This window comes from Corvus kubaryi, unplaced genomic scaffold, assembly GCF_017639235.1.
Source record: "Corvus kubaryi isolate FWS band 111438036 unplaced genomic scaffold, C.kubaryi_AGA036_p1.0 37398, whole genome shotgun sequence".
NCBI lineage: Eukaryota > Metazoa > Chordata > Aves > Passeriformes > Corvidae > Corvus > Corvus kubaryi.
In genome coordinates this window covers 44,709,672-44,732,873 of record NW_024581137.1, presented here as the reverse complement: position 1 = coordinate 44,732,873, position 23,202 = coordinate 44,709,672, and the positions used below count along the sequence as shown (strand labels likewise).

The following is a 23,202-nucleotide window of genomic DNA, read 5'->3' as shown; positions in this document are numbered from 1 at the left end:
GAGGGAACCTCACCTTACTTTGGCTTGCAGTTACTGTAAGCCAAATCAAGCCATTTAATGAGGTAAGCAGTGTGAAACTGAAGCTGCAGTTGGTAATTTTTGAAAGCATAACATGTTAGGCAGCTCTGAATTTTATTCTCTGGGAATGTGTTCAGTGTAAAGTTGATATTTTTCAAAACACAATGTGCTGAATAATCCTTTATAAATATAATGGTAATGTAGGCAAAATAGTCCTTGTGCAGAAGGGATGTAATGAATTAATGACAAGTACAAATATCTCACAGGTTCTGGTAATTTGCATGGCATCAAGTGGTGAGAAGGACAGGTCTGGCATAAGGGTATTTCCTGAAGTCCTGTGACTGTGTTTCTCTGCTGTTATGTGGGCTGTATTCTCAGACTCAGTGTTTGAGAAGGGCACAAAGCAGTCTCTAAACTGTCTTTTGTGCTTAATATGTTTACATATTCTGTAGATACATCAAATCATCTATATTCATGCCACTGTAACTTGATTCCCCTGCAGCTGGGAATGGCCCACTGAGCATCAGTAACAGTGAGCAGCTGCAGGTGTAGTGGAAAAGCAGGCACCTCTGTGTTGAGACTGGAATGATGGGATTCAGTTGACTCTCCTTGTGCATGGCATTGGGCAGTTCTGTTTCGTCCCAGTCAGACATTTAACTCTAACTGTGTGCACTGAGAGAATAACAATGTCGCTTAAAATACGCGGAGCTTACAAGTATTAAGGAAATGCTTGTTCTTAGAGGAAGCCTTTCCCATTCACTTCTGTTCTTTCTTTCCTACCCTCCTCCGTTGTTGCAGATAGGTATTTCATATCATAACACTGTATGACTTTACTTTGTTGCTGAGTGTTTATACGTTAGAAACAGGTTTGAATGTAATTGCAGGTAGAAGGTCATGAATTTGATATGCTAGTCTGTCTTGCATTTTTAAAGGCAGTCTAAATAAACTTGGAGATTACAAAGCACGATGAATAGCTGGTGTCTAACTCATGGGAGTTTATCATTCAAAATGCACTTCACTGATTGGGAAACTTTTAAGTTGTTATTTTGTCTAAGCTTTTCAGCCTAATACAGGCCTCTACTCTAGGTAGCATCTTTGCATTGAGATGTAGCAATGTTTTATTCTAAGTCAAGCAAAGTGTCTAAATGTGCAGATTTACAAACTGAAGACTGACATCTATAGAAGGAAATACATAGATAAGCTGATTGGAAAGTCTGTTTTAAGTTATTCAGTATTGCACCTGTCACTGTTGGAGAAGCACTTTCCCACCTTTGTGGCATCGGACCTGAAACTCTGATCTGTTGATGTTGCAAATACAGAAGCTCAGAGTGTTTAGTTGAGAAGTGTGGGTAGGTTTTACTTGAATTTTCATTAATGTACTTTGACAAAATTTTGTTGGGTAGAGCAATTCCAGTATTCCAGTAATTGTAGCACATTTCTTCTTTACTCGATGCCTTATGTAGTATAACTCTTGGTTATGTCTTTGCTGGCATTTGTACTTGGTGGGGTGTTACTTCAGTTTTCTCAAATGTCTTCTTCAGCTCTCGTGATACCTTGCGGTCTTGGTATATTAAAAAGCTCCTTTTACTAAGTTACAAACTGCAGTGCCCTTTTTTTTTTTCTTATAACAAGAATTGTAATTTGGAGAAGTACAAGATAGGAACTTTGATACCATTGGCACTGACAGTTATTCAAAGACAAGGTTGGGTATACTCTGCCATCCTGTGTGTGCTTACGCAGCTCACGTTTCTGCTCAGCACTGTATAGTAATTTATTGCCATTTTGTGCTATGCAGAGGAGTAAAGTACTTAAATGAAGATACTGTGAAGCCTGCAAAAGGGCTTGTTTAACGGATGAGCTTTTAGTCATGCTGCACTGTATGCTTTTTCTGCAGACTTTTTCTTCCCCATAGCACTGAAGTGGTTAATGTTAAAAAGGTTTGTTTATTTTTAGAATCATAAATAAGCTTGATAATTTTAAGACAATGCTCTAAAAGCTTCTTTACTTTGAATTTTTTTAACCGAACTGTCATATGAGGAATACACATATGACTTCTTGAAAGGTGCTTAGATTGTTTAGGTTGTAAGGCAGATTTCTTTTTTGGTTGTCTGACATGAGATGCTGAGCCTCAACTTGTGAATGAATGAACTTAGACAAATATTGATACTTGGTTTTCTTGTTAATGGTTTTAATATTTTTCTATCCCCATATTATTGTATAATGTTCAGTAGAAACATCAGTTAAATTCTATTACTTTTAATGTGAATGACTGCTTGAGATAATGAAACTGTACTTGACAGAAGAGGTAGTTAAACCTGACATGAATGTTGTAAATGAAGCAGTCTTAGGGGAGGTACAGGTGGTTTAATTTTGTGTGTTAGAGAGCCTGTATAAACCCCATTCACTCACTGATTTATCTTTTTTTTATTACTATTTTTGGTTGAGGGGAAAGGTAAATGGATAAAATATAAAGTTGCAAATGTACTGAGTTTCTTTCAAGCCTCTTTAACATTAAAGTTGAATAGAGCATACTGGCCTAAAAAGTTTGTAGAGGAAAGAAATTAATGGACTGCTAAACATAAAGACTAAAATGAGACTCCCAGTTTCTGATACCTTGTGGCTCAGAGGGAACAGCTGTGGAAGTATGGTTTTGTACATTTTTACTCTCCTTGGTGATGATGCCCATGGGCTCCTTTTTGAGATGGTGCTAGGCAAAGTGGTACTCTGATAAAATGCACACTTGTATTTCAGTTAGTGTCCAAAAATGTTTCTGCATTCTCTGAGGAGTTTGGTTACTAGTGATGCCTGGCATATAGGCTGCCCCAGTCAACCAGATTGGATATTTGTTTATGTAAAATCCTTGGGTAGTTGTGCAGTTTGGTATTCAGAGATATGAGAGTCAAGCCATAGGTAATGTTGAGTTTTGGAGTCTTACTGCAAATTCCGAGGGGAAAAATAGTAGCTCTAGGTAGGTAAAGTTTTCAAGATCTCTTCTTGGTACTTCTAAGAAAAACCCCAAACCAACTAGATCCTGTTCTTAGACTTGTTTTTTCTTCAGACTCTTTGATTGTATATAGATCTGGGAAACTGTCGATTTTTGCAGTTTGTGAAGTGTGGCCTGTGAAAGGGAATGTTTCTGAGTCCTTGGTAGACAATGCTGGGAAGCTGGAGGTGCTGCTCACTCTTAAGGCTTTGTTTGTTTGTCTTACCTGTCTTGATTGTACTGTGTACTGCTGCCAGGTTGATCGGTGGATCCAGACTGAGAGGTGTCTAAACTGCAAAGGGAGAAGAGGGTTGGTTTATTGAGGATCATTTGATAACCTGAAGAACAAAGTCTATGAAACGAGTGATAGGCATACTGTTTTTTCATAGTTCATGTAAAAAACTTTGAGAGAATGTGAAAAATTTCACTCAGCTGACTTGACTTCTTTCTAATTCTGCTGTCTGTTGAAATATAAGTTCTTAGCTTAGCCTTTAACTTCACCCAGTCCTATGTATAGTACTCGGTGATGATTTAAAACTGGAATAGTTGAGGCTCATGTCTGTGTTGGAACAGACAACCCTGAGTGTATCTGCCTGTGGAAGAATAGTGAAACAGAATAGAAACTTGTTTGCTGCAAGGTTGGGCTACCACATTGCTTGTTATTCAGATGACACTGCTCTTTTATCAGTGCTGAACACTGTTAACAGTAGTATCAAGTCCCTGTAACTAATAAAAGTGCTGGAATCCAGGCTTTTGCCATCCAAATTATTTGAGTTACAAAGTATTACTAATGCACAGTAATGTTTCAAGCAAGTAGCAATATAGATGCAGCGATATCTTTTAACTTGGGAACTTCATACAATTAGTCAACTGATTAAATTATCTTGAAGTTCCACTTCCATATTCCACATATGAGAGGAGAATAGTTTTGCTATAAAGCTTTATTCAAGCTGTTCTAAATGGCATTATAGCTGAAAACTCTGAAAAGGAAAGCTTAAATTACAAGAGCTGTTCTCATTCAGTTGTAGACTATCCTGAAAGCTGTATTCTTGTGAACTGCGTAAAATCTCAGTTTCTGTTCCAGTCTGATTTCAGTGTGGAGGTCATGCCCTGGACTATTTACATAATACATTAAAAGCATCTTAGTATGTTCTTTAGAATCCTTTATTTAAGGGGAAATTACTTTGTTTATTATAGATAAATAGTTTCCATGCATTGCAGTCTCAAATGAGCTGGAACAGCAGCCTAAGGTAAGGAAAGGGCTCTTGGACAAGTTTGCAGTTAGGTCTGGTGTGGCAAAGTTGTGTGAGATGAGCTGAGCTGGTTTAAATGTTTGTAATGAGAAGAGGGAGCTCCAGTGTTTTCCTAGAGTTTGTCCTGGTCTTTGCATTACCTGTGAATTAGCTCACAAGACGACTTGCTTAAGAGTAACATCCCTTCTCCCTGTGGTCTGTGGGGGTTACAAGGCTGCTTAGGCTGAGGAGTTAATGAGAACCAAAGTGATTACAGAGGAAAAGATGGGCGTGGCCATCACCAACACTGATGAGATAGTTTAGTGCCTTCTGCCAGTTTTTATTAATTTCCTCTGTTTCTGAATTTCAAGTTCTTTTACTCAGAGTTTGGATTACAATGCAGGAGATGCCAGGCTTTTCTTCTTTACTGGTATTTATTATTTCTTATCTTTAGCACAGCTGCACAGGGTGTGCTTTCTAGTTGGCATGGTGGAAAATGGCCGTGAGTTTTAATTTTGCAAGCTTTTTAAAGTCTAAACTAACCAATTATAAGATATGTTTTTACTTACAATCCAATTACTAACTTTTTGTGTTCCATGGTGCAGAGCTTTTGACCCAATGACAGAACATTCAGATTTGTGAAGAAGAAGGAGAAAAAAGAAGATATAAATTCACACCCCAAATCCTCCATATTGTAACCTAATATTGCCTATATGTTCTAAACCTAATTTTCTACATTTCTACATATTTCACCCAGTGACATAACTTTTAATTACATAGCAACGACCTCAGTGTTATCACACAATTTAGGAAACTTTTCCCAGGGTTTTGGATCGAATACAGTGTGTTTCTGAGGATCACTGCCTCTCAGCACTGAAAGGCTGAAATTCTCAGAACCCAGGGTTCCAACAAGTTTTGATCTTCTACAATTCCTAAACAAAATATTTCAAATTGGTACTGAGTCCTGTGCTTCTAAATGCATGTTGGTCAGTGGCAATTTGGCAGGCAGACAAGTCTTTTTAGGTGGTCTGAATGGGACCTGTGCATGGAAAGATACAGGTGCTAAATTATGTTTGTGAACTATACTGCATAATTAATGTGTGTTAAGTACTAGAATTTTCTGATTCCAGGGGTTCCTAGGTTGTGTATGTTTTCCTCTGGAATATACTGAGCCAGTCTCATTCATTTCTTCATCTCTGCCTGTCTGTTTTGCGCAGTAATTTAGAGCATGAAACAGATTTCAGTCTTCTGGCAACAGGTTAACAAATCACTCTCCATTTCTTCTAGTGTTGCCATGAACTCTAGTACTAATGTTAGATTTCTGGGTCAAATGTCCTGTGTGCCCTCCACCTGTCTACCACCATTCCCTGAACAAGCATAGCAGGTGAAGATTTCCTAGAAGTTGTAAATAATTTACTGCTGGGAGTCCACAAATACAGAAACAAGATTTCTTCGAGTGAAGGGACAGACTCCTTCCATGCTCTTAGAAATGTCTGATTTGAACATGGGGAAAGTAGTTTATGACAATGCTTAATATGGTTTGGCTGACCTCATTTCTGACCAGTGTTCTAGATAAGTCTAATAATTACCAAGGGTTTTTTGATACTTTGTTAATTACAAATCCGTGCATTTTTAGAGGTAAATTAGATCTCATTTTCACTGAGTAATTGCTATTTAAACCTGTGCAACTATTTGAAGTTGGCGTTTTTAGCAGAGATGTAATATTACAGTGATTACAGTAGAATCCTTAACTAACTACTCAAGAGACTGACATCAGTTGATAAACAGAAGCGATCTCCATCGTTTTCCTCCATGAAGGGACAGTTTTAGACTGCTGTAATAACAAGAAAACATTTTCTCTACTGTGTAAAATGATTCAGGCAGTTGAGAGATCTTGGCAGAAGAGCTTTAGAAGGGAAGATCTGAAGCTGTGTGGTTTGCATGAATCTGCAGGCAGCTTTGGTTGATACAAGAAGGTGGTCACTGTGTGTCCATATATACTGAGAGTCATAATAGAAGGAGGGCTACAGTTGCTTGTGGGCCAGCTGAGGGACCGGGAAGTGATCTATTGTCTTCCTTAGGACCCATCATAGGTTGAGCAAGGAAGGCTGCTTTGCTCACCCACCATTTCTGTCCTGTTTTGATCATGTGTGTTTCTTGTGGTTGCTAGCACTTACATGATGTCCATGTACTTGAGTTCAGGAGGGTCAGAGCTGCAGTTATGCTTACCAGTGAAACTATTGCCTTGCCATTACCAAAGGCCAGATCTATCAGCTGGTATTTACTGGGTCTCAGTCAGGGATCAGTGTAACTTAGGGACTGATCTTGTGCCAGAATACCCATTGGAGACATCTGTGCATTGCACAGCAGACTCAGATTGCCCTCATCAGCATGACTTCAGTCAGGTTTGGAAATTTTCAGCAGCAGTTGTTTGGAAACAAGTTCTGTAGTAAACTTGTCAGAATGTTTTTGTTGTTTTGCAAGTAGTTAGGTGTGACCGCATATGCGTGTGAGGAACTAAAAACAGAAGTGTGTGGTATGTTATTGTGATAAGTGCTTCTGTAATAACCTGTGAAGCTGCTGTTCAGGAACAATGGAGCATTTTTGCTTTCAGTCATACTAGAAGCCACTTTCTGCCCTAAAGGTAAGAATAATGCAAAGGAAGTATCTCTGAACAGTTTGCATTGATCTGAGATGGCTTCTGTGTTCTGGCTGGATTCTGTACATTCTCTTGCAGCACTGCTGGTGCTTGCTTGTCCCTGGGTGAGCTTGCTCTGTTATGGTGGCATGGAACTGCCCCTGAGTCCCACAGAAACATATTTCCAATGCCTGAACTGGTTCTAGGAAGGGAGAAGGAATTAATGTGAGTATGTAATAAGGCATGGCATTAAAAAAAATACAGACTTCTTTGTTTTGCACATAATTTTCTGATATTACTCTTCATATTCCTCCTAATCTTGGATATAAATTGTCTGATTAGTAAGTTACGGGACAGCTGAGATCTGGTAACAGGAGGAGAAGGTGAAGAGAATGAGCCAGTTCAGGTGTTTTATTCCTTTCTGTCTTTGTGCACAGATTTATTGGATGGAATCTGTAGACAAATTTTCTCTAATGTAACTTGACCATCATGCTTCCAAGAGGCTGTCTTTTAAATGGCTAAGAGGCAGGATATGTATCCTGCAGGTCACTGAACAAGCAAAGGTGGAGGTTGGAGACAGACTTGTGTGCAGTAGGTCATAGGAGTGCTTCAGTAGTCCCTACCGTATGTTATGGAGTGAGTTAGCCTCAAAGGTCTTGGTCTGCAGCAGGGTCTCCTAGCAACTTTGCTGTGTTTTCTGCCACTGACCTCCTACCAGTAAATATTGCTGATGTGAGAACCTTCTTCCATCCCTGTGAATTCAGCAGCCAAAAATCTTTGCCTTATAAGCCTGGAATAAGGTTGCTCATACACCAGTTTACACCTCTTGATGGCATGATGAACATTTTCTGATTTTTCCAGTTCCTAATGTTTTCTTATTTGATCTGTAATATGTTTGTGTTTCAAATGAGCTGCAATTTTGTTGGATTTTTTTGTGTGTGTTCAGAGTATTTTTTTGGACCACAAGCTGCTAGGAAGTAAAATGCGTATTAAAAGACAGGTGTCTGAGTTTGTGTGGCCTTGATTGTGTGTCGCCAGTAATCTGTTTCAGAGTAACTGTTGTGAACCTAATGCATCTTGACAACTGTTGATGGAAACCGGTGTCCCTTTCAGTTCTTACACCTTAAACATTGCAAGTGCTGTAAAATGGTAGCTTTGAGAAAGCACTTCTGTCAGGGATGGATGGTGAGAGGATTTTGCCCAGTCATGCTGGTGTAAATCAGCAGTTTTGCAGAGACGAGTAGATGGGCAGTGGTTTGCCTTAGTTCCCAGTAATGACACAGTCAGTTGTAATGTGGTTTTGTTTCAGAGGCAAAGATGCGATTCTGATCTGCACAGGTTTGAATACAGTCCTGTGTGCTTTTGTAAGTACCAATACTTTAAAAAACTTTCCACTTGTCCACCCCACCTTTTGCATCTGCCCACTCCCTTGCTTAGGGTGTGCTTGGTGTATCGGGAGACTTTCTGTTCTGCACACTGGACTTGAGAACTGCTTCTTTTGTGAATTTCCATAAGCAAATGTGCCTTAAATTATTATTTCTAAGAGCACTGAAATAATTGGAGAAATTATTTGAGGAAACAGTCAAAACAGTGGATTGTTCCTTTATTTCTTGAGAAGATGCACTCATTGCTACTGCAGTAACATTTTATCAATCGTCTTTTTAAAAGGATAATATGGATTCTGTCCCTTTGGTTTGTTCAACTGTAATGACAGGGTTATGTCACTTAAGTCTTTTAATGTCTTGTGCAGTGGTTATCTTACTTGGAATATGGTCTCCAGAGTGTACTGCAGAGTAGATACTTTGTCAAAGAAACCTCTGTGGTCTCTGTAAGAGCCAGTTTTCTTTTAGAAACTGTAACTAACTTAAAATCCCACAGTCATGTTGCCAAAAATTTAAGTATTACCAAAATGTGAAAGAAGTCAAATACTGCTTGCTTTCAGTTGCTGTGCTTCTGCTTGTTTCTGCTTGCAGACAGGAGCGCCTGCTGGTAGTCAGGTTGAGCCACAATCACAGTATCCTTTCTTTTGTGTTTTAGTTATTGTAATTCAGATGTTTTAAATGTAGTGTGCTAGAGGTGCATCAAGCATGCAAATACTGAACTTATGACAAAGAGTTAAACCTATATCCTTGCATTATTGTTTGAGAGGGGTCCTACTGCCCCACCGCAAAACAGCACTGACTGCAAGTTCTGTTTCCTTCAGTCTGTAATGAGAGCTGCTCTGGTGTGTTTTGATTTTCCTAGTGTCTTTGCTGCTGCCAACTTGCTTTAGATTGTCCTTTCACTGTTTGATATTTTGGAACATGTATGGTGATACTAGTGTGCAATAAGAGTGAATACAAGGGACAAACTTGCTATGCTAAAATTATTAGGAAGGAAGGCCACGGAATGATTAATTGTGCCAATGCATAATTTTGCTTCGGGAATGTCTCAAGTACATCGTTACATTTTACATTGTCAGAAAAAGAGTTGCTGTTTTGGTGGGCTCTTCCTGTAAACTCTCTTAGTTGGAGGAAAACTAAGGGAGGAAAGTGGCTATCAAGCTTTCTGTTATTTAACCAACTATCAGTGTAATCTGGTAAGTGTAGGTGTTTGAACTGTCCAAATAATTTCCTGGACAGAAATATAGTGTGGTGAATAAGGTGCAGTTCACAGAATCATGGAACATCCAGAGTTGGACGGGACCCACAAGGATCATCGAGTCCAGCTCCTGACCCTGCACAGCGCAACCCCGATGGTCACACTATGTGCCCAAAAGTGTTGTCCAAACACTTCTTGAACTCTTGTCAGGCTGGTGCTATGACCACTTCCCTGGGAAGCCTACTCTGGGTGAAGAACGTTTTTCTAATATCCAAGCTAAACCTCTCTTGACACAGCTTCTAGCTGTTCTCTCAGGTCCTGTCACTTGTCACCAGAGGAAAGAGATCAGTGCCTGCCCCTCATTTCATGTTTCTGCCTGAGTGTTACAAAAAGTGATGAAGCTGCTCCTTTCCTGAGACGTCCTCTGTCTCCAAGCTGAGTGCTCCCACTGCATCCCTTTTTTGTTGGGATTGTCAGACCACAGGATGAGCCAGTATAGGATGCTAACCTGGTGGAAAACTAACTCGGGGGCTGGGAAGAGTGAGAGTTTTTGGGTTTTCTTATATGAACTCTTTAAATAGCTTTTAACGCAAGTTTGGCTGAGCATTAGTAAAATGTAAAAGGAATGAAGTTTGAGGAACAGTATCATTGTTCTGAAATGACTGGATCAAATTAGCATCACAGCACTCCCAAAGTTGTAATTCCAATAGCATTTTATGTCAGGCAGAGAAAGCAACTGAAAATGAAAGGTTTTCTGGATATAATCATAACTAATAGATTGAAAATAGTTAAATGTGAAAGTGCAAAGCAGTTTCAGTGAGAATAACCTACCTTCAATAAGTACATGTTGTGAAACAGTATGTATGAAAGATCCGAGGGAAGCAAGCTGGAATAGAAAAGGCAGAAACTTTGAAGCACTCTGCTGTGGTGTTAGGCAGTTCAGGCTGAGGTTTTTTGTAAAACAAATGCAGATATTTCAATGTTGTTTCAATCAGAAGGGCACATTAAGAAAGAAATGTGAGTACACTGAAAGTGGAAACTGATAAATATGAACAAATAACACATGAACAATTAATATTTGAATGAAAGGTGTATCTTGAAAGAAGGAACAAGGTGAGATATATCTAGCATCAAAGAAACAAAGGTGCAGAATATTATGAGAATATTCTGTGAATATTTGTAGTGAGAGGAAGCTTTTCTTGATTGTACTTGATACTGAGATGGTTGAAATGTTTAATGAGTCTTAGTGGGGGGGTGTCCTTGGTATTCATTTTAAAAAGACTTTATAAATTTAGTGAAGCAGTTAAGCCAGTGTAATGGCTAACTGCTGTCAAAGCGAATCATCTTCCTCTGTTCTGCATATCCCTACTGCTTTGCATACACACACCCTGGCAGTTCAGGGAGACAATTTTTCAGTAGACTAATCATTTCTAATTGTTTTCAGGGGAAATAACAGGAGAGTGATGGCTTTTTGTGGATTTGGTTCCCTAAGCTGTCATCATAGATTCAGTCTGACATAAGGCTGTGGTAGTGTGGATAATGACAGCAAGGGGCACAAGACTGAACCTCGGGGTGGTGGCTGTTAGATAAGTTCCCTTCTAACAAGACATATTATAGCCCTTGAGCTTGACTAACCTATGTAAAATTCATGCCAGGAATTTAAAGAAACAGTCTGGAATAATTTTACAACTGTTTGAGAACTTCAGAGGGGTAGATGATGTTTGAGGAGAAAGAGAAAAGCCACTAAACTATTCTTTTTAAAAAAAAAAAACAAAACAAAACAAAAAAAAAACAAACAAAAAAACCCACACCCCAAAACATAAAATCCCTCCAAAAATCCCAACCCAAAACTTCGTAACAGTCAGCAGACCGTTGAAAAGGTGGAAGCTAGAGGGTTACAACCAAGTCATCTTACACGCAGTTCCCAGGGGAATATGGATAATGTAAATTATTTGGCCCCATTGATCACCTGGAAGATACTAATCTCTATAAACAATTAATAAGAGGTTTTCAAGAACAAACCCCAGTTAACCCAGTCGAACTTCTTTTTGTGGCAGGTCATGGGACCTAATGGATAGTGGCATAAAAAAGGCTTTTTGATACTGTTCTTTTATACAGTGAATGGGAGCAGTTGTGTAGTGGAAATAAATCTGCTTGGAAAACTCCATCTAGAAATAGATGGACAGACAAAACGAAAACACTTGTTGAATTTCCTAGGTGGTCTGTCTTTAAATGCGTGGTGGTGTTTTCAGGAGTGGCTGGGACTACAGTATATACATATAAATCTTCCTGTAACATGAAGAGCAGCCAGAAAATTTGATTAGGATTTGAATTTAAAATCATTCTGACAAATTGAGGAAACCCACTGCATTTTTGAAAGGAAAGCTGTGGATCCATATGAATGAGGTGTTGCATCTTGGTGGGAGTAATCAGCTGTGTAATCACAGCAGAGAATGACTGCAGAATAGAAACTGTAAGCTGTAGTGGATTAATTAATAGTAGATATTTAACATGCTTTCTTGTTAAAAATTACTGCTTTCAGAGTTAACAATTGCACCTGATTTGTATGTATTACAAGGATAGAGAGAGATGTGCTGAGCCACCAGCTGAGATACTGAAGTTGGGGGCAAAGTTTCTCTTGTGGGTTTGTCCAAGTAAGTGAAAACTTTGATACATGGAGGTGTAAGGAGAAGTTGCCTTGTCTGCTTAGTTTCTTCTGTTTAGTGGAGTGTCTCTGAAGGTGAATTGAAATTGATACGTACAGAAGATTAACTTTTTTCAGTGGGGGAAATTTTATCCAGTTGCTTTTCGTAATACATGGCTCTACTAAGACTGTCCAGTCAAATTCTGAGTATTTTTGTAATTGGGATGAAAGGAAGGTGATGACATGATTTGTGCTTCTGTTTCAAGAATATTGTTAAGATATCTTTAAATACACATTACTAAGACCTGTTAGTAAAGAAGTATAGGCTACTGGTACTTACTAGCTGTGTCCATATCAAAGGTGGACCAGAGAAATTGAAATCATAATTTAGTGTATGACGTCAATTTCTTCTCTGAAATAAAGCATTTTTTGGTGTTTAGAAACACAAGTTGGGATAAATACACCAGGAACCCTTATCTATTATAAAACCAGTAAGTTTTTGCTGTTACTAAAGAAACATTGGCTATTACTATGCGTTTGACACAGAATCCTACTGTGCTATATGACGATAAAGCTTAGCTCCCTCTTAGGCAACAAGTTGTAGCTGTGTAATCCTGAAGAATTATTACAGGTTACAAAATATTGAGGTGTCTGACAGCAATACTTCAGTAAAAGGTAGAAAAGAAATTATTTTGTCCGTACCCAAGACAGAATGCTGCCACACTTCCTAGGTGACGTGTGTGTCTGGACTTAACAGATATTGCAGGTCAAAACCAGTGCAGTGAGTTCTACTTGCAACTCTGCTATGCCTTATTCTCATGATTGGTGTCTACCAGGGATGGATGTGAAATAATGTCTGCCTTGTTTGAATATAGGCTTAAATCCTATGGATTCTTTTAGCAGAATTACATGTTAGAACACAGTTGAATTCCAAGCTGCATCAGCTTTGCAGTTTACAATAAAGCCTGTTTTATAATGTTCTTAATTATTTTTTTTTAAAGTCTAGACAGAAGATATTAATTGCCCTTATTGTACCAAAGGAGTTAAATTTAAGTCAGACAGCCAAAGATGCAATAAGATCACATGAATGAACATCATACATTCAGTGTTAAAACCGACTGCTACCCTTCTGCTGCAGTTCTTGCTTTCGAGTATTTCAGTAATCTGGTTTATAGCATCTCACTGAGAGATGTATTGGCTGGCCTAACTGTTGTAGCATTGGGGTTTACTGAGCACCTAGGCAGGAACAGAATAGAAACTTAAGAAACCAGCATTGCTAGTAAAGAAAAAAATACCTTGTTGTATTGTCAGTAAACCACTTAAAGACGTGCTCACATGTTGCTGTGTGGGTTTTTGTTAGTAACCGTATGAACCCTGCTGATACTACTCACTGTCTTGACAGAACTATGGAGAGAATGGATTGCATTTTTGCTGTTTTTTGATGAATTAGGAGGAGGAAAGGGAGGATAATGGGAAGCATTGCAAAAAATGAGAATGTCTTCAGGAGTCATTGACTAGGTAAGAATAGTTGCTGTTCATTGGCAATGATGGCAAGGCCTCCTTTCTGGTTTTCTGTCATCACTGGCAATAAATGGCCAAGGCAAGTACCGAATAGTACCAGAGTCAATATCGGTCTGCAGCTACTTGTTGCAGTCTGTATATCTAATCAATCTTAAGTGTCTCTCCAGAAACAGCGACGTACGGTTTGTGTGTCTCGGTGTGCCAGGAGCGCCGACACGACTGGAGGAGTTGGGAAGCTGCGGGGTGTGAGGGGGTGTGCGAGGGGGACAGCGCCACCTGCCGGGGAACCGTCCGGCCTTGGCACCGCACTTGGGATGCGACCATCGGCGGCTCAGCTCAGGGGTTTACAGTGAGAGCATTTGCAGAGAAATACACCTGCTTCAACTTGAGCAAGTCTGAGTTCTGGAAGTGTTTTCTCAGGTTTTCGTTTCACCTTTTTATTTGTAGGAACATCATCTGCAGCGGGCTATCTCAGCACAACAAGTCTATGGAGAGAAGAGGGATAACATGGTTATACCGGTTCCAGAAGCAGAAAGTAATATTGCATACTATGAATCTATATATCCTGGAGAATTTAAAATGCCAAAGCAGCTGATTCACATACAGCGTAAGTAAAGTAACTCATTCATTGAAGTCTACATTGAGAATTTAATTTTGCTAGTAGTTAAGACATTATTCATAAATGTTTGTTGAGCTCCCATCAGAACTGACTTCTAAGAATTAATTCTTTTCAACATGTTGAAAAATACATAGTACTTGCTGAAGAAGTACCATAACAACAGTTTGCAAGGAAATTTAGATTTGTTAGCAAGGATAGACGCAAATCTACGCATAGCTAAGAAACAGAATACCTGTCCCTGAGGTGTAACCAATATAAAATGGCAGTAGAGTGGATTGGGAAGCCAACCAGAAATGACAGTAGCAGTAGCAGCATTTGCCTATGCCTGGTGGAAGTATTCTACATCTAAAAGCAGATGGGTTTTGATATCACTGATGACGTGCAAATTTGTTGTGGTTTTGTTTTTGTTGGAAGATAGCAGGTATTTGCTATGGATGTGACCCTTCGCGTGAGCACCACATTACTTCAGATAACTTTGGAAAAAATTATGAAAAATACAGTCTGTTGCAGAATTCTGTTGCATAGTGTAATGAGCAGAATTTAAGAAGTAGCATCTATGCTGTGTAAACATATCTCATGCCTAATTAACTTTGGTTAAATGCTAGACTTCTGTATCAGTCTGAGCCTCAGTAATGGCTTAAAATGTGAGTTGCAGACTAGCATGGGTTAGAAGGGACCTTTTAAAAATCATCTACGTCCAAGCCCCCTGCAGTGAGGGGGTTCAACTTTACCAAGATGCTCAGAGCCCGGTCCAACCTGACCTTGAATGTTTCCAGGGATGGGCATCCACCAGTTTTCTGGGCAACCTGTTCTAGTGTTTCACCACCCTCATTGTAAAACAGTTCTTCCTTCCTACTAACAGTCTTCCATGCTGATATTAAGGTTGTACTTTCATTCTTACTTTCCTTATCTAGCAGTTCTAACAGCTGGCACAGAACTTTAAGGTGCATTATATTCTACCTATTTGTTTATTAAAAACTAGATGTGTTTTCACATGTACACTTGGGAAGAAATTTGTGTCTCTTACCACAGCAATTTGAATGAGGCATGAGAACTAGGGAGTCGTGTTTCAAATGCAGAGTGATGTGTTTTTGTAGGATACTGTGAAAAACAGTTGTTTGCATTCTGCAAAACATTACTTGTATTTGAAGATGCTTTGCTACACAGGGTAGATCATACTGGGCCAGTGTAGTCTGACTCATCTACATCACAAAAATCATTGATGAGAATATGTGTAAGATCATTGTAATACAGTCTGCACATACTTTGCTAGAGTACCTTTGATGTGTGTTGGGGCTGAAATCTTAACTGCTGATCATACAATACAGAGAACTGCAGAATGCTTGGCACCCATGAAGATTCTAACGAATCTAAAAATTTCTTACTGAAGCAGTGAGGCAGAAAGCTGTTAGGTGGTTTGACCACTAATAAGTTTTCATTGGTTAACAAAACCATAACCAGTAGATGTCAACTTTTATGCCTGATTTTAACAGGGAGTTTTTTTTCAAGAAAAAGACCTCAATATTTACATCAATGTGGAAGTAGCATTGCTGCAACATTCAAACAAATAATTTTGGTTTTCTCTTGAGAAGTGTGATGTGTGCTCTGGGCACTATTAGAACAAAACATTTTTGTAGTAAAACTAACTTCAACTTTCACTGTATCATTTAGCTTTTAGTTTGGATGCTGAGCAGCCAGATTATGACTTGGATTCGGAAGATGAGATCTTTGTGAATAAGTTGAAGAAAAGAATGGACATCTCTCCTTTGCAATTTGAGGAGATGATAGACAGACTAGAAAAGGGCAGCGGTCAGCAGGTACAACGGTACTTTGAATAAAGAATTTGAAAGACACACTCTATGTATTGTATGTATGAAAGTGACATGCTGGGTTTTACATTTAGCCAGTCAGCCTGCAAGAGGCCAAGCTGTTGCTGAAGGAAGATGATGAATTGATCAGAGAAGTGTATGAGTACTGGATTAAAAAGAGGAAAAATTGTCGAGGTCCCTCACTTATCCCAGCAGTGAAGCAGGAAAAACGAGATGGTTCCAGCACAAATGACCCTTATGTTGCTTTTAGAAGACGAACAGAAAAGATGCAGACACGAAAAGTAAGTATATCGGTGCCTCCCTCAGCTTTTCTTTCTTTTCATTCTCTGTCATCCAGAAAGTTGCTTATATAAAGAAACAATTCTGCAATGTAGTATAACATAATGAAAAATGGGATGTTCTCTTTTCAATTTGCAAGGGCAAAAAACATAAAACGGCTTTAGTCCAACTATTAAATGAAAGTTTATATTCACTTTTTCACTAAATTTACTGTTAAACCTACTTAGGGTGTTGGCAGGCTGTGTATCATTGATAATGTGCACATGCTTCTCTTTGGTTTAGCATGTGACTTGTCTTTTTTTTTTTAATATACCTAAATATTTAGAACTTACTTTAATTCAGATTATTTAACTTCAATAATATGGGGAAACATACATAATTTATGTATCTACAGAATCGAAAAAATGATGAAGCTTCTTATGAGAAGATGCTGAAGCTGCGTCGAGATCTGAGTCGTGCAGTAACCATCCTGGAGATGATAAAAAGGAGGGAAAAAAGCAAGAGAGAGTTGCTGCATTTAACACTGGAAATTATGGAGAAGAGGTAATGGTTATTGAAAATTTGCTGCAGAAAGCTTTGGAAACTATATTCGGATTGCTGCAAATATTTGTACAGTGGGAGATCTTTAAGTTCAGACTCTGTTTCACATTTACAGGATAGCATAGTCATATTTGCCTATGGAAAAAAAAACATTAGGAATTTGCTTATTATGGGAGGGTTATTGTCATACTAAGCTACATCATTTTATTACATGTGTAGATGCTTTCAAATGTATGTATCTACTCTGTATTCTATACCAGAAGAGAGATCATAGTTTCAAGCGAAGTCATTTGAAACTGTGTGTTAAGCATGTAGATTAAGGAAATCCCAGCTATTTTTAAGGCCATTTTCAATCATTACCATTCCTCTCTGACTTCATGGTCTTCATTCTTTGCTAAAAAAGCTTGATCTAATACCCTCTTGTTAGGAAAACAAATAGACATTTCGTACAGTATTAAACGTGAGAGTCATCTCCAGCTAATGCTTCTTTTTGCCATCCTGTTGGTCAGCTGTGCTGAGGGCCAAATGCTTTGCCAAGTGTCAGCTTTCCCAGTCGACTGAGGATCACAATTGCAATATGGAGATATCCTTTAGGTTGATACTTAGAATCTGAATAGACTTTTCTAGCATAAATATCCATGTTTGAAAGCAAATGTTCTGAGTCAGCAGCTAGTCTGGATTTTTAGGGAGACAAGCTGAACTAGCTCTACTAGGGCATTTCTTTTAAGCCCTGAGCATTTTCAGCAGAAACATAGAGAGGGAGAAATTGTGAAGATTATTCCAGTTGCTTTTTAAAGAAAACAAGCCATTGAATAGAGGAAAGACTCTAATACCTCCCTCAGAGTAGAGAACTGCACTTCAACTCAGCATTTGTCACAGGACTTGAAATGTAATGTTTCATGGATCTCCTTATTGAAAATGCTCCATAACACAGAAGAGGGAGGATTCATGAATAAGGCATTCTGCTTCACTATTTTAAGACTTTGAGTGATAAATGTATGGTCTTTAAATGGCACCAGTCCCCAAGGAAGGGGGAGGGGTAACCCTCTCCTCTTCTTTCCTTTACAGTATTACCTTTTGGAGATGCTTTACAGGGTAGTTGTCCTGTTTAGTTTGGCAGCATTATTCATTGCAATTAATTTTATATGTTATTAGTCTCCTTCTCTGGAATCATACTTTTTGTGCTTCTTGCTGATGTCCTGGATGTCCCTTTACCCCAAGTTGCAAGCATTAATTTGTGTTTTTCATTTTTTTACCAGATGGACATAGTAAACATTCCAGTAAATAAAATTTATTCTCATTTCAGGTATAATTTGGGTGACTACAGTGGAGAGATCATGTCTGAAGTCATGGCACAGCGGCAGCCACTTAAACCCACCTATGCTATTCCCATCATTCCTGTGACTAACAGCAGTTCTTTTAAACACCAAGAAGCTATGGAACTGAAAGAATACAAAGTTAAAGTAAGTAATGTCAGTAACCAAGTTACTGTTCATGCTGTGAAGTATACACAATACACCATTTTAGGATTGGAAGAGGGAGGAAGCTTTTTGGAACTGGCAATAGGGTAACAAAACTGCAAGTGAAATAAAATGGCTTTGTTCTGTTGGAGTTTCAAGGAAACAGACTACCAGCATTCCTCAAGACAGAAATAAAGGAAGTACAGACAAACTACAGATAAAAGGACACATGCAATTGTGTTCTTATTCAGGGGGACAGAAACATTTTTCTTTACTACTGTACATAAAGATAGGATGTCCTGAACAAAACTGTATTTATTATCTAGATGTTGTACAAAGATAGAACTAATGATGTGAATGCCGTGTATTGTTTTAAGTTACGTAGTTAATTTAATATGGAGGGTTGGGATTTGTTTTGTTTCTGAAATATGACCCATTGATAATTGTCTCTCTGCTGTGTATATTTGGTTTCATATTTAAGTAAAGTGTCAAATAATCTTAGTTGATTTAGACAGCTGACAAGTACTTTTCTCCCTGCAGGCTTTAATTTTGTGTCATACAAAGCATAGCTACAGTGCGAACAACTGAGCATGTTAAGTAGGTCAGGTAACACAGGATAAATGCTGAGGTATAATTTGAATTTTAAACCAAGACAACTTGTAATTGAAGAATATCTAGAGGCTGTTCTGAATTTGATGAGGTGGCTTGAATCAGTGAATTCTTCCACTGATAGTAAAGCATTATCATTGTGATTGCTGGTGTGTACTTGCTTATCAGTGATGTTGGATCAGTGCAGTATGTCACAGCTTGGAAACTTGGGAAATGCACTTAAACTTGGCTTTGCATTGTATCGGGGAGCGTGTTTAATTTTTAGAGACCTTTGCAAGATTATAGGTATCTTTGAGAAGTCTATTTTTGCCTTCAGAGCACTGCTTGATGCTTAGTAATACCCTAACACTGCATAAATGGCTATCAATTGAAAATGCTAGGAAGTAAAAAAAGTGCCTCATGGACATCATCATATACATTTTGGTCTAGATCTTCAAAGTAGTACTGTTACCTTAACTGCTAGTGAATTACCTAGCACAGATTGAGCAAACAGTGCTTGATTCTGCCTTGTCTGTTCAATGTTTCAATTACTGGAAATGAAATACAGGCACTCTGAAATGACTGCATGTTTTACAGTGAAGATGGTAGAGAGATGAGTTCATGTCATTAGCTTGCTTACTCAGGAGTTCATTTAAATTCCTGTTTTAATGTAATTTTCTTCTGTGTGTAATTTTACACTGCTTTTTATTTTTCTTGCAGCAAGATAAGCCTGATGTTATTAGACCCAAAAGAAAGTATGAGAAGAAGCCAAAAGTCTTACCTTCGTCCGCTGCTGCTACTCCTCAACAGACAAGTCCTGCTGCACTGCCAGTCTTCAATGCTAAAGATTTGAATCAGTACGATTTTCCTAGCTCAGATGATGAACCTCTCTCCCAGGTAGGACCTCTACAGTTTTGTGCTGCTCTTTGGGAAAGAGTAGAAGTAAAACTCAGGAATTTTCTAATATCTCTCCTTTTACACTATGCTTACCCCATCTCCTCTTTGAAGGTTTTGTCTGGTTCTTCGGAGGCGGAGGAAGAAAATGATCCTGATGGTCCTTTCGCCTTCCGTAGAAAAGCAGGCTGTCAGTACTATGCTGTAAGTAGAATTTCCTTATGCATTATGAGGCAGAGTGTCATTGTGGGAAGACATCTTGTGTTTAATTGTTTAAAATTATTTTAAGCCTCATTTAGATCAACCTGGCAACTGGCCATGGAGTAGCCCTAAGGAGGGAAGATTAGGAGATGTGCGTTACAGATATTGCTTAACCACCCTCACTGTACCCCAGAGGTGTATTGGGTTTGCACGAAGGCGGGTTGGCCGTGGTGGAAGGTGAGTGCTGTGTAATTGTTGCTGTTTATAAAAATAAAACTAAAAAAATCAGTAAGATGCAAAGAACAACAAAATCTAAAAAAAACCCAAAAACCAAAAAATAAAAAAATGGAGACATCACAGGGAGATTAGCTGGCTAATGTTTCCATTTTTATTTTGCACTAGTGGAAGCTGTTTTAGTAATGTTTTCTTAAATAGTTCCATTTTTGGACGTGAAAATACATGTGTATCTTCAGTTGTGATTAGTTTGTTTTTCTATTATTTGCATAGCTGTCCTCAAACAGTAGCATTTCAAGATAGCAAAAATTGTATTTTGCAAAAAATGCTTTTCAGAGTTTCGGCTGTATTTGGTGATTTTGGGAGAGGTGCTTAGAAATTACAATAACTGCTGTATTTCAAACTTGTGAAAAATATCAAATAATTACTTATTTCAGGCATTTTGCTTTTAAGAATATTCACTGAAAACAATTTATAAATGGTTGAGTGTATATGATGTTTTTAAGGAAACAGTATATTTGTATTAAGTGTTTATTAATAGTAAGAATGTGATTTGCCTTTCAAATTTATGCTTAGCACCTCTTCACATATTAGTAAGCCAGCTTGGCCAGTCGGTAAGATGACTCTTACTGGGATGTTTGCAAGGGGATTTGGAAGTTAGTGTGCGACATCCCTACTGCATTGGGATGGTTGTGGGTATAGTCAGTATATATGGGAGTAAGGCTTTGGAAATGAAGTTACTTTAAGAGGACATGTGAATCAGTTTTTGCTTAATCAGTGTTATTCTCTAGGTCTTTTTGTTTTAATTCTATGTTGTTGCAGTGTCTTCAATATATACATGATGTACCTCAGCTCTTCAGACAGTAGAAGCTAGAATATACCTAAATGTACTACTTACTGTGAAATAATAGATGGTCGTGCATTGTTGTCAGGGGAGTGTGTATATGTGTGTTTGCTTGTTCTAGAACACTTCTATGTAGCTTTTTTATCCCTTTATCATCCAGAAGCACACGTCAAACCAATAACTTCCTTGGTATTTTCTTGCCACTGTATAATTGTGCATTGTTCTCCTGGTTTTAGGTTGCTACTAGACAGAGCGCATTCGGACTACGATAATGCATTTCATCATCTGGATTTGGAAAGGTTTTCCTCATCACAACACTCTTCAATCAGTCAATTTGCCAATACCTCAGAAACAAATACCTCGGACAAATCTTTCTCAAAAGACCTCAGTCAGATACTAGTCAATATCAAATCATGTAGATGGCGGCATTTTAGGCCTCGGACACCATCCCTACATGACAGTGACAATGATGAACTCTCCTGTAGGAAATTATACAGGGGTTTAAATCGAACAGGCACAGCACAACCCGGGACCCAGACATGCAGTACCTCTATACAAAGTAAAAGTAGCAGTGGTTCAGCACATATTGGTATGTTTATTTTAACAAACTTGCTTCTAGAAGTTTTAAGCTTATGTCAGAAAATCCAGAATATCATTAGGTCATCCATACTTTACACTGTGGTCTATTTTGATGGTAACAGCCCATCTTAACATGTATCTCCTTTTTGCTACACTGAATTTATTTGTGTTTATTGCTAACAGTAGTGTACTGCATCTGAGATTTATACAAATGCTACAGTGGTATATAATTACAATTTTAGAAATATGAAAGTTGAAAAAACAGTACTGTGTAGGGTTTAAGTTGACTGAAGATTTGGATTTTTGAAATTAAAAATACATTAATTGAAATGTTGATATAAAATGTTGATTAAGGACCAAATTTTTTCTAGTACAAGGTGTGGCAGTGATGGGAAATGTTTAGGTAAAATGTTTGCATTTAAAATCCCAGCATGCTATGAATTGTTACTTGAACTTAAATGCCATTTCCCAGGTAAGAAGTACCCAGCGCACCCTCACTGATGCATCTGCTTATGCTTAGCAAAACTCTTGGACTAATCATCTCTACATCTTGTCAGCAAGTGGCAGATTACATCTTGTAGAACTTAATTACAGATTTGAGGATCTGACTCTGAAAAAACATGATGTGGTAGTGGTTTTTAATGGGAACACTGTTGGATAGCATCACTCTTGCTATAGGATTCTTCTCACTAGAAGACTGGTATTTACATGGTTAAAATGGAACTTACTAACTCTTCAAAATTAATGAGCTATTTACTGTAAATGTTACCTTTTAATAGAAGGTTAAAGTGGTGTAATTTTTTATTAAAAAAACCCGTAAAAGTTCACCATGGTTTTGTAAGGAGCCCTCTAGAATCATATTTTCCTTGCCATTTTGAATTATGGCTTTGGAAATCAATCAGAAAACCTGGATAACGTAGGAGTGTAGTGAGCTGAGATGCGCTGTACTGGTTTGAAAACAAACCAGTGGGAGATCGCGAGTCAGAATTATAGTTTAATAGGAACATTAAAATAAATGCAATAGTACAAGAACACTGACAGAGTCAGGATGCAAGCTGACAACGCCCTGTTAGTCAGGGTGGTGGTAGCAGTCCAGATGAAGTGGTCCTGTTGAAGCAGTGATCCTGTAGAAGGGTCTGGTCTTCACCTGAAGGTCCAGTGGTAGCTCTTGTCCTCTGGGAATCCAGTAGGTAGGGCTGCTTGTGGCGTTCCAAACCCCGGGTTATATCCAGGTGGGAATGCTTGGTTCCTCCCCCTGGCCAGAGCATCTCACAATGGGCTGATGTAACTCTGAGTCATGTGGTGGGTCCTTGATTGCCCATTAAACAGAGATAGCCCCCGAACAGAGTTACCAAGGATGAATCATGGTAGGAGATGATGAACACTGCCCCACCTGTTTTAACAACTTGTGAAGATGATAATAGAATACATACTCGTGGTTACATCTTACATTGTAACCTGGAACATGCATATACCTAATAAATTAAGGGAATTGTGGATTGTTTTGGTGATTTGCTTT

At 38.5% G+C, this 23,202-nt stretch overlaps 1 protein-coding gene across 11 annotated transcripts in view; it reads left to right on the top strand.

The window, feature by feature from the left end:
- The window catches only part of EPC1 (enhancer of polycomb homolog 1), a 65,412-nt gene that overhangs the window by 27,510 nt on the left and 14,700 nt on the right, over positions 1-23,202 (top strand). For all 11 annotated transcript variants that reach the window (XM_042044525.1, XM_042044526.1, XM_042044524.1 and 8 more), the window contains 9 exons: positions 14,064-14,223; positions 15,907-16,052; positions 16,139-16,345; positions 16,738-16,886; positions 18,190-18,346; positions 19,652-19,828; positions 19,940-20,029; positions 20,115-20,263; positions 21,341-21,693. In XM_042044525.1, coding sequence (XP_041900459.1) covers positions 14,124-14,223; positions 15,907-16,052; positions 16,139-16,345; positions 16,738-16,886; positions 18,190-18,346; positions 19,652-19,828; positions 19,940-20,029; positions 20,115-20,263; positions 21,341-21,693 — 1,528 coding nt within the window. In that variant the 5' untranslated portion in view covers positions 14,064-14,123. The remainder of the gene's footprint in view (positions 1-14,063; positions 14,224-15,906; positions 16,053-16,138; positions 16,346-16,737; positions 16,887-18,189; positions 18,347-19,651; positions 19,829-19,939; positions 20,030-20,114; positions 20,264-21,340; positions 21,694-23,202) is intronic.